Source organism: Peromyscus maniculatus, chromosome 13, assembly GCF_049852395.1.
Source record: "Peromyscus maniculatus bairdii isolate BWxNUB_F1_BW_parent chromosome 13, HU_Pman_BW_mat_3.1, whole genome shotgun sequence".
Classification (NCBI taxonomy): domain Eukaryota; kingdom Metazoa; phylum Chordata; class Mammalia; order Rodentia; family Cricetidae; genus Peromyscus; species Peromyscus maniculatus.
In genome coordinates this window covers 65,056,625-65,069,865 of record NC_134864.1, presented here as the reverse complement: position 1 = coordinate 65,069,865, position 13,241 = coordinate 65,056,625, and the positions used below count along the sequence as shown (strand labels likewise).

The window sequence follows — 13,241 nt, the reverse complement described above, 5'->3', positions numbered from 1 at the left end:
GAATATTACTGTAGGTTTATGGATAAATTTGGGTTTGTGAGGTAAAGTGTTAATGCTGTTGATGTCATGTTTCAGTGCTGGAATCAAACTCAGGGCTCGGTTAATATGGAAGGCGAGTGTTCTGCTGAGTACACCCTTGGCTTTCATTTCTGTTATTTTGATGGCATTGACATTCAAAAATTTCACTTTACCTAGGCTCTGTCCTTTTGTTTGTTGTGATATGTCTAGTGTCTACAGTAAATAGCAAATGACAACTGATAGGGGCTTTAAAAGGTAGCATTGTATAGGTTCATGGAGCACTCAGGCTGTCTAAACTGTTTTTCTGTTTGTCCTTGGTTTGTTGCTCTATAAATTAGAATGCTAAGCTCTGTTACAGGTGAAATGTTAAGTGTTTTATCATCAACCCCCCCCCCCAGGCGTGCATTTAGTGATCATTTTTCATGCTGATGAGGGTTACTTTATCTTAAAAGATATTATGGCTTATTTCTCTTATTACAATAATGTATGATGGATACAAAACATTAATATTGAAACAAGTTTGAATACTGTATAGAGCAGTAAAAAAGCTTAGTGTTTAGGGTGTTTGGCTCCTTTTCACCTAATTCAGTCACCAAAATACTGTAAATTTGGACAACTGTGAATAAATCTTAAAATGACTAGAACTTGGTCAGTTGAAATCTTAGAAATGTCATCAAGGTCAGAGTAAAATCATCCCTTTCGAAGCCATATTTCAGATTTGTAGGTGATATCAGATAAATAGGTTGTGATAGAAGGCAGGTGAGACAAAACACCACGAGCCTAGATTTTCCTAATTCAGCTTTGTTCTTTCTTGTAGCTGTGCTCCATTGAAGTGACGTGCGAGTCCGCCAGCGTGATGGCCGCCACACTGGCTAACGGTGGCTTCTGCCCAATCACGGGCGAGAGAGTCCTCAGTCCTGAGGCCGTTCGAAATACACTGAGTTTGATGCATTCCTGTGGCATGTATGACTTCTCGGGGCAGTTTGCCTTCCATGTAAGTAATGCTGATTAATTTTCTCTTGCAAGGAACTAGTCTAGACTGGTACTTTTAGAAATGCAATTTGAACTTTGCTTCTACAGCTGTTTTATTTTTGGAGAGAGGCTTGTTTTCAAGGTTAATTGGTTACAAATGAGTAAGGAGTACAGTTACATAGTATGCGAGATGTCCTTTAAGAATTCAGTCACTCTTCATGTAGAAAAGGTAACCACCACTCTTGTTCTGAAAGAATTTCATGATACAAGGTTAGTAGCTGTGGTTTTCATTGCTGATGCTTGGCATTGTGATAGATCGTACCTTAAGAAGTCCTTAAATTCAGAAAATGCACACACGAGGCCTGAGTCTTTGATTAAAAGTAAAGTATATACTAATAAAACTTGAAAAAAATTTTTTTTCCAAGACTAGTTTCTCTGTGTTTAAAAATGTTCTTTAATCTTTGTGTATTTGGCACTTGTGAAATATGAAGGTATTTGATCTTATTATGTTGATTCATCATAATGCCCTTCCAAAAATTGTTTTTGTAACTTCTTTTTATTTATTTATATAAAGAAATTTGTCTTTTTCATATATTTGTGTGTGTGTTGTGGTTCCAAGGATTGAACTCGGGCCATTGTACATAGTATTGTCTAGCTCCTTTACCATACTGAGCCATTTTGCAGACCCTGCAGTTTTTATATGTAGTACAATAGAGAAATGGATTTCATATTATTCATCATTCACCTTTGTTAATTATGAATACATAACCAATCTTGTTTCATCTGTGTGCATACTTGCTTTTTTTAATCTTGGTATACTCCAGTATCTAATTGTAAATACATAACACAGCATTGTAGTACCACAAAAACTTAACTATTGCATATAAAACTGTTAATGTTATCATTTAACATTACCACTAAATTTAATAGAAAAATACTTAATCACGTCATTGAAATGACTTGTAAAGTACTGTAAATTGTGGTTGTGTAGTTCTACATTTTGTTTTCCTTGGAAAGTAAATAAGGCTCAATGTTTTTGGGTGTTTTTCTTTTTTCTTTTCACGATCTCTTTTTAACTTGTTTTTAATTGAAACCATTGAGTCATTTATTTCTGTATATTTTCTCAGAACTCTGTACTTGTTCTGTATTCCCTTGTATTTCTTATAACTTGGCAGGTCTGATCTGATGGTTTCGTTTGCTTGTTTTGTTTAGTTTTTGTGAGATTGCTGCAGTGGTACATTTCTGTCAAGCACTTGATATCGGAATCCTAGTAATTTACTAAGGACGGTTTCTCTGGCATTGCTAATTTTTATTATAATTATTCCACCATTATACAGTGATAACCATTTTGCATGTTTTTTGAAGGATATTAATTTGTATTAACATTTCTCTATTCCTTGCTTATTTTTCTGACTACTTCAGAAAATCTTAAGATGTAATTCCTGTTTTTATTCATGAAATTTTTTTAGAAAAGACTATTATATTTAGAATCAGTATGCTTCTTTAGGATTACAGCTCTGTAAAATAACATTCATAGCTCCAGAGTTCATATTCAAGTGCATTAAGTTACAAAATGTCTTTGAATTTTTTTCCTGTATTCTACTGTATCCAATCACTTTTGAACCTCATTTTCTGTATTATGAATATATTGACACATATCTATACAGTAGTTTTAATGGAGAATTTACCTTACCCTGTGGAGGTCTGAGGAAAACCTGGGGGTGTCAGTCCTTTTCTCCTTCCACGTAGACCTCAGGGATTGAACTCAGGTTGTCAAGGTTGGCCTTACATTAATTACAATGTGCCCTAATTGTGAAACTGTTCTCAAACATAATGTTTTTAGTTATTAAAATATTTATATGAATGCCCCCTTTATTAATTATTTTCAGGTTGGTCTACCTGCCAAATCTGGAGTTGCTGGGGGTATTCTTTTAGTTGTCCCCAACGTCATGGGCATGATGTGCTGGTCTCCTCCTCTTGACAAGATGGGCAACAGTGTTAAGGGAATTCACTTCTGTCACGTAAGCAAGTTTTCTTAGTTAAAAAGGGTTTGGGGGGGGGGGGCATACAAGCCGCTGTCCAGTGTCAAGGAATTTCCCCTTCCACCTGTTTTGTGTAGGGTTTTTATCCCCTTGGTACTTTTCCTATCTGTTAACTAGTTGACTAGGTTGTGTTGGAGGTGGTTGAACAGAAGCTTCAAATTGCCTCTAAAAACAGGTCCCATTTAATTTTCTTTCAGAAAATTCTCTTTATTTTATGTTTATTAAAAATTGTATGTGTATAGGTGTTTTGCCTACGTGTATATGTTCTGTAATTGGTGTCCTTGGAGGCTAGAAGAAGGTGTCTTATCCTGCAACTGAAGTTACAGATAGTTGTGAGCTGCCATGTGGGTGCTGGGAATCAAACCTGGGTTCTCTGGAAGAGCAGCCAGTGCTCTTAACTGCTGAGTGTTTTAATTTCCCAGATTATAATTTACTTTAAGTTTTTAAGAGCTCAGCAATAGAGAATTAAAACTCGAATCTCTTTTAATAATTGAGTTATCAAAGCAACTTATACTGCAAATAAAAACAAAGACAAGTTTTTAAAATTATGTGCTTTTGTTTTTAGTTTAGTGGTTTGTTACCAACTAATTCTTGCTGATGTTTCAGCTTTGTGTTTATTTTCATTTATTACTTCCCAGAGCCACTGTTGAGTGCTCACATTTGTGGGCTTCCCAATTAAAATTCAGATTACTGTTCAAACTTACACATTTTACAAATCTAGAGAATGGTATTGTATTTTGGATAAGTGATTTTTAAGAGATAAATTTTATGGTATATTTATAGTTTATGGTATTTTACATAAGTTGCCCTTCATGTTACCTATTAAATGGCAGTTTGAGTGACTGAGCCCTACTGTTGAGTTGTTACCCTGGGGTCTTTCCTCTTCCTGGCTGTTGGATTAGCTGGCGATGTGGTTGCTAGGAGACATCAGTGAGGCTGCATAGTAATGTTTACATGAAGGAACATAACCAGTGAAAAGCTGATTTCTTAAGTAGACTCTGTGTCACTCTTTACAGGATCTCGTTTCTCTGTGTAACTTCCATAACTATGATAATCTGAGACACTTTGCAAAAAAGCTTGATCCTCGGAGAGAAGGTGGTGATCAGAGGGTAAGCCAATCCTTTCTAGATTCTTCTCCATGGTTTTCTCTAAAACGGGGAAGTAGCCTCGCCTGCCTAGATCAAACTTCAGTTTGTTAGCAGTCTCATGTCTTTGCCAATTTCAAATAAATAAGATGTTGACATTTTTATTTTCAGGCACTAGGACATAGATATATTAAAATCATTTTTTTGATATTTAAACTGGAAATGGTTAACTTAGCAGCAGTGCCGGTTTCTGCTGCTTTATGTAATTGCTTTATAATTGATTACATTAAAATAAGATAGTGGAAGATTTTATGTACTATAAATCTAATTTTTAAAGCCTTTTACTCTTAATATTTGTCAGTTATTGTTTGGAATTAAGTTTTGCTCATTGTCTGCTTTGTGAATGGATAGGTAAACGGAAAGGTACATTTAAACTTCATAAGAAAAAGGCCACGGAAGACAAAACACTTTTTCCAGAACATGTTTCCTGATACAGTGTTGATAGAAGCAGTGAGAAAGCACTAGTACTTCCTGCTGAGCACCCTGAAGGTCTTGGTTGTTATCAGTTTGTGGCCTCATGCATAAGCATTTCTTTTTTAGAGCTACTATTAAAATCAGGACTGAATTTTCTTTTTCATTGGACCAAAGGACTTGCTGTTGAATTTTAATAACATTCCTTTGTATTCCACATGAAGAATAAAATTACCTAGTACATTAGAAAAGTGCTTAAAAGTAGTAATTTTAATACATACTGAGAGCATTTTTCTAAGTGCCAGCTTAAATGTATTAGTTCCGGTCAGAGTAACCTTTGATAATACCTGAGAACTTTGGAAAGCTGACAGTGTAGAACTTTCCTACCAATCAACATGAGGAACATGTAACAAGATGTCAGATGGTGGTGGGTGAATATATTGATGGCTCTTAATAACTTTCATTGAAAAATACCATTTTATAGCTTGGACCTTTCATCACTCAAGTGCACTAATAAATTGTGTATGTTGCTTGAACAACTAGCATTCCTTTGGACCACTGGACTATGAGAGTCTCCAGCAAGAACTTGCTTTAAAAGACACAGTGTGGAAAAAAGTGTCACCAGAGTCGAGTGAGGACACCTCTACAACTGTAGTGTATAGAATGGAGAGTCTGGGGGAGAGGAGCTAGAGACGGACGGGCTCTAGCTGCAGATGTTTCTTCTTTTAACCTTGGAAACAGCTTTAGGCCTTTCCCCCTCCAAACTAAGTATTTATTCGAGTTTTTCATTGCTATCAACCTTGGGTACTGGAGCCATAAAAACTTAAAAAAAAAATTTTTTTTTGCTTGTAATCTTTGTATAAAGAAATAAAAAGATTTGTTAATTTTTAGAAGAGCATTTACAAATAAAGCAAATTTGCTTTATTTTTTAGAACTACAAAAATGCAATTTCTTTAATTACATTAAAATTTTAACTATATAGTCAGATAACCGCATTGTCCTTAGTTCTATAACCTACATATTAAATTGAAAGTATTATTGGATTTGTTTTTCTTTTCCAGTTCTATGTCCTGTCCTATGCCTGATAGGATATTGGCAGTGACAATAAAGAGCACTTCATGCTAAGTAAAAAACTAATAAGGCAGAGGAATCCAAATGATTTCGTTTAAAAGAGCGGTAGGTTATGAAATTAGCTTTGGTTTACACATATGCCAGTTAGTGGTAGATTGGCTCCAAATTCTTAAATTCAGTTAAAATTTGTAAAATACTTTAAAATATATCTGGGTTTTTGTTTTGTTTTGCAACTCCTCTGTTCTGTCAGAACCACGATGTATTCGGAGTGTTTCACACTCACTGAACCCGTGCAGCCAAAGAATTGCAGATGTGTGAGAATGACCTGTTCTCTTGTTCAAAAGCTATCATGGTTAGTTGCTCAGAAAAAGAGACAGTGAATATCTTCAAAATGGATTGTATTTTCATATTATTCATGTAATTTTTTGTTGTATTTAAGTATGAATGGTAAATTTTGGGTTTTTTTTAGCTTTCAGTAATATGTTTCATAAGTGCTAATGATAAATTTTGTGATAAATTATGACATCTCATAAATTTTGTTCTTTTTGAACTTTCATTAGAGTACTTATGAAATGAATTTAGTCTGAAGGTATTAAGTATGCAACTAAAATATTTGTTAAATTGAATGCTTCTGTTTGTTTTAAAAATGCAATATTGAGAATCAAAACTTGTTTTCAAGAGAACCATAGGTTTCATTTAATCCAATTGAGAGCAATTATACGTATTATTTTTAAAATCGATCTTGGCAAAGTGATGCTAAAGTTCTGTATGATTTATTTACATTTCTTCCTTCATCCATGTATCTTGTTTTTCTCACAATTTCAAGTTTATTTTTTCAAACTCATTTTTAAACTTGCAAATTTTAGGCAAGTGGTTGAGAATAAAAGCCTTATAGCTTTTTAGAATTATGGCATATGTACAGTAGGGCAGACTCTGTCAAAGTAAATACAGTGCAGGAAAAAATACTTCACTGACACTAAGTAAGAAGGTATAGAAAATCCTGATGCTCTGTTTTGAGGTTGGAAGCTATGATATTAAGAATAGAAGTTTCTTCCCAGAAGTGCTACCTAAAAACCTTGAACTAATTTAAGTATTAAATTTTGTATTTAAATAATTACATGGTGAGTTTTAGAAAAGGCTTTTCTGTTGCTCCGGTGTTCAGATGCATTTCCTAACTGGATGCTTCATAAGTCTTGGCCACTGCTCCTCCTATGGACATTGAACATTTCTTTTAGTCACTGAACGCCTTAATTGGAAGAAAAGATTTTAGTTTTTTTCCTCTGTTCTTTATACTTAAAATTTGCTGTTTCAGTCAAAGTTGGCTCTACTTTATAAAATAACTACTTGACACAATTTTCATATGGTGTGCATATTTCTGTAAATTTCAAAATTAATTTGTGGCATTTCCTATATATAATTCTGGTAATGTTGGAATGCACACTTAAATATGAAGTGGAACAAGCAATCTGAAGTGTCTGTAGGAAGATGTTAGTGTAAGAAGAGGTAAGGTATTGTGAGTATGAGTGCAGACTTTGGCGGAAAAGGAAAGGAACGCTTTGCCAGTTTGCGGTGTAGCTCAACCCTCAGTATTCTCAATCTCTTTTCAAATAAAGTTCTTTGAGAAGTACCCAGTATTGTTGGGTTTAATTTTTCCAGCCGTTATTGATTCTTGATATTCAAGCATTTACATGATAGCGTATTTTTTCTTTTCTTTTCCTGTTTTTTTTTTTGCCATCATTAACATTTCATTTGAAATGCATATTCTTCCTAAAATATTTTGTTTTTAGCATAAATGTTGTGCATTTTATCTTAGTGTTTGGATGAAAACATTTGTGTTGTTGAGCTTTCTTCATTTGCTTTGTATATTTAATGTACCTTTATTTTCCAGTATGCCTACTTTTTGTATTGTACAATAAATTTATTTTAAGCTGATTTTATTGTTTTTTTTATATATATATATAAACACCCATGACATTTAAAATAACAAAAAACATTTGGGGTTTTAACTTAGAAAAAATTATCTCTTGTGAAGATATTGACTGTTCTGAAGATTGCCTAGAAAGGAAACTAAAAATACCAGAAAGTCATTTGAGTCTTTATTTTTAATGAAATAGAGTAGGGAGGAATTTTCTCTTTGGTTGTACTTGAATTATTTAAATAAAGACTTCTCTCTCTCTCTCACACACACTTCACTTTTAAAAAGACAAAAACACTTTTATTCTATTTGCAGGCTGCTTCTGCTTCTGATGAAGAATCCAACTAATTTAATTTGTTGTTTAAATAACGGGGAAAACCATTGCCAAACCAATCAAGTGTATCATAGTGTCTGCTTAGAATAAAGTTGTCGTCCTCAGTAGAATAGAACTTGTAGAGTGGGCTGGCTGTGATACAGAAGTCGGCCTTCAGGAGCTTTTGTTTATATTCACAATTTGCTTCAAAGTATCATCCAAATCACATATACTATGATTTGGTACATTCATTGTTGGTACATTTTTCTATTTGGCTAGATCTGCTGTTCACATTTTAGAAAGATTCCCTAAAAATATTTTTAAATTTTTGAAAAGGAAAGTACTCGTTTGCATTAATTAGCATTAATATGTGATGTTTTAAATTAACTTTCAGTACTAGTTAACAACTTTTGGTATGGTACATGTGATATGAGTAATAGTTTGTTTATTTAAGCTAAAGATACTTTTTTAGCCGGGCGGTGGTGGCGCACGCCTTTAATCCCAGCACTCGGGAGGCAGAGGCAGGCGGATCTTTGTGAGTTCGAGGCCAGCCTGGGCTACCAAGTGAGTTCCAGGAAAGGCGCAAAGCTACACAGAGAAACCCTGTCTCAAAAAAAAAAAAAACAAAAAAAAAAAAAAAAAAAGATACTTTTTTAACCCATTGAAAGCAAGATGAAAGGAGAATCTATTTGGATAGTGTAGTAGTTCGTAGGAACACATGCATGAGTAGAAAGAACTGCTGACCTAGAGTAAGTGCGTGCATCTCATAGGTTTACCTATTTAAATTACCAGTTCTGAAAATGACCAGCTGTTCTTTCTGTAGTCTTTTAGATATGATTTATTGGATCACTGTATTCCTACTCCAGGATTTGCCATAAAGAACTCAGATTAACAGACTCTGTTAGTGTTCACACTGACTATAAAGATTTGTGGTTTGTCTTGTTGCTCTTCCTAGTGTCTCCCAGTGCTGTCAGCCAAGGGAGTGAGGAACCGTGGTGGGGAAGTCCAGGGCCAGGACAGGAGTGTCTGAATGCCTGTGGGTTCCCTGACTTGAAGCACTTGCCAGCATTTATTATAAAGAAGGATTATTCAGTTTACAGTAAGCAATGCTACTACCAGCTTACAGTTAGTTCACTTTATAGATTGGTTTTATTTAGTTCACTGTAAATATTAGGAGCATTTGCTTTATCAGTAATAAATTAGTTTACTTACATGTGACTTCCCCCCCTTTCAGTTCTCCCCCACTTTCTGTTAATCTTACATGTGCATTGTGTAATGAGGCCAACGCCCCCTGAAGACACAGAGTAAACGCTGATTACCACGCCTCATGAAGTCTAGAGTTGAGTTCAGGTTTACTCAGAACAGATGGACTTCAGTTAGTCCATTCTCTGACGCAGCAGGTCTCTGATAAGGGTGTAGCACAGATCTTAGAAGGTCTTATTAGTAAAATTAAACCAAGGGCCAGGTACTGGGGTCAACGCTGGAAGATCAGAGAAGCAGAACAAGCCACAGCTACCTCACCCCGCCAGTTCCTCAGCTGATCCTATTTCCTCAGCCTGGAAGCCTCTGAGTACTTATCCAAATGGATCTCAGCTGAACTGCTCCTCGAAAGCCTGACTGTTTAACCAGCCTAGTTCCTGGTTTTCACGCTTTATATACCTTTCTGCTTTCTGCCATTACTTCCTGGGATTAAAGGCTCTTGTTACCATGCCTGGCTGTTTCCAGTGTGGCCTTGAACTCATAGAGATCCAGGCGGATCTCTGCCTCTGAAATGCTAGAATTAAAGGCGTGTGTGCCACCATTTTCTGGCCTCTGTATCTAGTGGCTTTTCTGTTCTCTGACCCCAGATAAGTTTATTAGGGTGCACAATATATTGGGGAACACAAGACCACCACATAAGTGCAATTATGTATGAACATATATTTAAATATATTCATGTTTCATTTAAAATGGCAGTACAGTTTCAAGGATTTTTTATTTCTTAGAAATGGAAGAAATTTAAATGTATTATGGAAGGTTCTTATTTTCTCTCCAGATTGAGTAGCTTACTAATGTGAATACTGTAAAATGTCACACTTGAAGAAATTTCAGAAACTACTATCGAATGTAAAATAGAGCTGACAAAATTTGATGTTTCTTAAATTTCTTATAGGAAAATGATTTTAAGACAAAAATGACTGATCGTAGGTATTTGGAGTAATTGTATTGCTGCATTTTAAGTATTGATCTTACTTTTCTGAAATGCTTATAATTCCAATACCACAGATGATTAAAATTACATATTTTAAAAGACAGCCTTTGAAAGGAAAAAGTTTTACCTGAAATAATCTTTGCTTTTATATCACATTTCTGGTGATTTTTGTTTCTATAGTGAACTTTCTCTGCCCTGAAATAATACTTCATACTCTGGAGTTATATAATAATTATATTTGTATTCTATAAACAGCTAATAGGTTTTCTTTCTTTGTGTTAAAAAGAAAAAGAAAATCAGTTGAGTCTTGAGTCTTTGACGTCCTGTGACTTACTCCGATCTTGTGTGCTGTTTGACCTGTTCAGAATCACTAGATGATCTTGATTGTGATCTTGAAGGCTCCCACCCAGCTGTTCTCTCAGCACCCTGCTTGCCCTGTTTACAGTTGATGGTGGTGGCGGTCTCTTGGATAGTGGCATATTTTGTTTGCACAGACTTATTAAGGAGGAGCATAATTAGCAATGATTCGACTGCAAGTTACTAGGCAGGTTGAGTGTACCATCAACATTTATTAAAACTGCTTAATTGCAGGGCGCTGATGGAGCACACCTTTAATCCTAGCACTTGGGAGGCAGAGACAGGTGGATCTCTGAGTTCAAGGCCAGGCTGGTCTACAGAGCTAGCTAGTTCCAGAAGAGCTAGGGCTGTTACAGAGAAACCCTGTCTCAAAACCCCAAAATAAATAAATAAAAAACTGCTTAAATGTATTCTTTGTTAAGTAATAGTGCAGTTAATAAAAACCAGTCGGTGAGGAATGAATGTTACAATTATACCCTAGTTCTAAAAATAAAAATATCACCCTGAGACCTTTAAAAAAAAAAAAAAAGTAAGTGTAACAGAAATGTGACTCTAAAAATAAATGTACCACTGGTTTAGAAATAAATTTCTTTGGAGTTAAGTATAAATAAGAAGATTGTAAAATGCACAAAAAAAATTATTGAAATTCAAAGTCGTGTTGGCTGAAGCCAACAGTTGTGTTTCTTTGGGTTTTGGCGTCCCCGGGAACATGGGAAATAGCAAGCCACTGCTCATTTTATTTGCGTCTGTGAATGGCTGCAACAAAATTCCCGATGTGTTTGTCTCTAGTGCTTATTATCTGATAAACAGTTCTTCACTTTGTGGTTTCAGGAATTTTAATTTTTATATTGAGGAAAAATGTTCTACACAGTGGGCACTTGAAATGTATTTGTTTCTAAAGATTTTATTGACTTGTAAATGTGAGACTTAGTTGTTCTGGTGGATGTGTCGCCCGGTGTCAGGTGTGCTCCTCCCAGGTTTAGTCCTAGCACCAAGAAGTTTGGGGGAGGGCGAGATACTGGTTTTGTTTCTAAGTCTTAACTGAAACTTGCCTAGTTCACTCTTCTCCCTACAAATGTACAGATACACGAACCTCAGCTTTGAAGAGTCTAGCTTTACTCCTAAATCCTGCTTGCCTACATACCAAAATGAGGAAGCTGGAATATTAATATCAATATGCATGTATAAATAATCGTGATGGAACTATTCCATTGTGAAATTAAAATCTCAGTCTGTGGTTTGCGGTTAAGTCTTCAGTCTTCTGTGGGTGCCTGTTCACAGATCATTACTGTGCAGTGTGTACCGGACAGCATACAATTTAAGTCTTAAGCTTCCTTTCTTACTTGAGATTAATAATAGGTAAAAAACCATGGCATACATTAGTTAATTGAATTCTGTGGCCAGCCTGCTGTTCTTTCTCCTTAATACTCAAATTAAAAATATTGACTGAAAAGTCCAACATGGATTACTTCTAAGTATTCCTGTTTATTTTAAATCTTTTCATATCATACTTGGCTTCTGGCAGAATATGAGATGTTTCTTAAATTTTATCATGGTTATCCCTAAAGGGATTTTCATTGTTAAATTACCATGTTGCTCATATGCTTTCTTTACACTTCTCTCCTTTTTCTTTTTAGTCTTTTAAGAAAACATACATGAAATATAAAGCCCAAACTTCTTTTATTAAGCATAGTATAATTTAGTCTTTATTGTTTTACATATTCAGTATATGCATCTTGGGTTCATGTCTGTGCACATAAATTACAGTTTAAATAAAAATGAATTAAATTGTTGGAGATGACTGTTGGAACTGAGGTCACCTGGTGTGTTTGGGGACCCGGGGTAGAGGACTGTTTTTCTGTAATGCTTTGCCAAGTTTTGCCAGGCACCACTGTTAACAGATGGGCTAATAAGCATTTGGATCTTCTCCAGAATGCTTGCAAGTGCTAGGTAGTTTTAGTGTTTGTGTGGGCTGTCCAGGATGGTCCACCACAGGCATGTTTTGTTTTCTTTAAAAATGTCTTAATATTTCATTCTGCTCCACAACCACTATTTTAATATTTTTTGAAACATAATGTTTGCTAGTTCTGTGACTGAAGTTTTCTTACCCCAGTCTGAGTAAGGCTGGCTTCATGAAGAGATACCATATTTTATTTGTCATTTTAAAAATTTTTTCATTTTTATTTTTAATAATATTGGAGGCTGGGGAAATACACACATGAATCAGGAGCCTGATGTTTCAGGATTTCCCCTGGAGCTAGAGTCACAGGCAGCTGTGAGCCATCTGATATACGGCTGCGAACTGCTCTCCTAACTTGAGCTCACTTCGGCCTTGTGTGTATCTAATTACAAGTTTGAAATGACCACGTGTACCTCAAATTGGGAGAAATGCCTTATCCGTGCCTCTGTGCTGTGCTCCAGACCTCCATCACAAGAGCTGTACAGATAGGAGCTAATTTTCCTGGAATTAGTCCTCAAAAGGTTTGGGCCTGAACATGTGTAGCCCAGGTTTATTCAAGCAGTCTATCTTGCTAGCTTAAATGATCATGTTTTCTGTACATTGTGCCTTTGGTTTTTGTTTTGTTTTTATGTTGACAATTAAATCAACTCCAGCATTAAGGCATATGTGAAACACTAGCAGAGGTAGTGTAGTGTTTACATTTGAATAATTCGCTTCTGGGGTCATTGTAATAGCTAACATATTGTGCTCACTGTGGGGTCACCCACTAGTGAATAGAATTATTCTGAGAATTATTCTTACCTCATGGAAACCTTGAGGCAGGTACATACCATGAGGTGTTTTATT

General features: G+C 35.4%; 1 protein-coding gene across 6 annotated transcripts in view; it reads left to right on the top strand.

Moving 5' to 3' along the window:
- Gls (glutaminase) overlaps positions 1–13,241 on the top strand; it is a 69,840-nt gene that overhangs the window by 38,548 nt on the left and 18,051 nt on the right. For 4 of the 6 annotated variants that reach the window (XM_076550428.1, XM_076550424.1, XM_042260401.2 and 1 more), the window contains 3 exons: positions 836–1,012; positions 2,880–3,011; positions 4,049–4,141. In XM_076550428.1, the coding sequence (XP_076406543.1) occupies positions 836–1,012; positions 2,880–3,011; positions 4,049–4,141 (402 nt within the window). Of the gene's footprint in view, positions 1–835; positions 1,013–2,879; positions 3,012–4,048; positions 4,142–5,072; positions 7,592–13,241 lie in introns of those variants that run through there. The other 2 variants (XM_076550425.1, XM_076550426.1) reach the window with 2 other exon arrangements.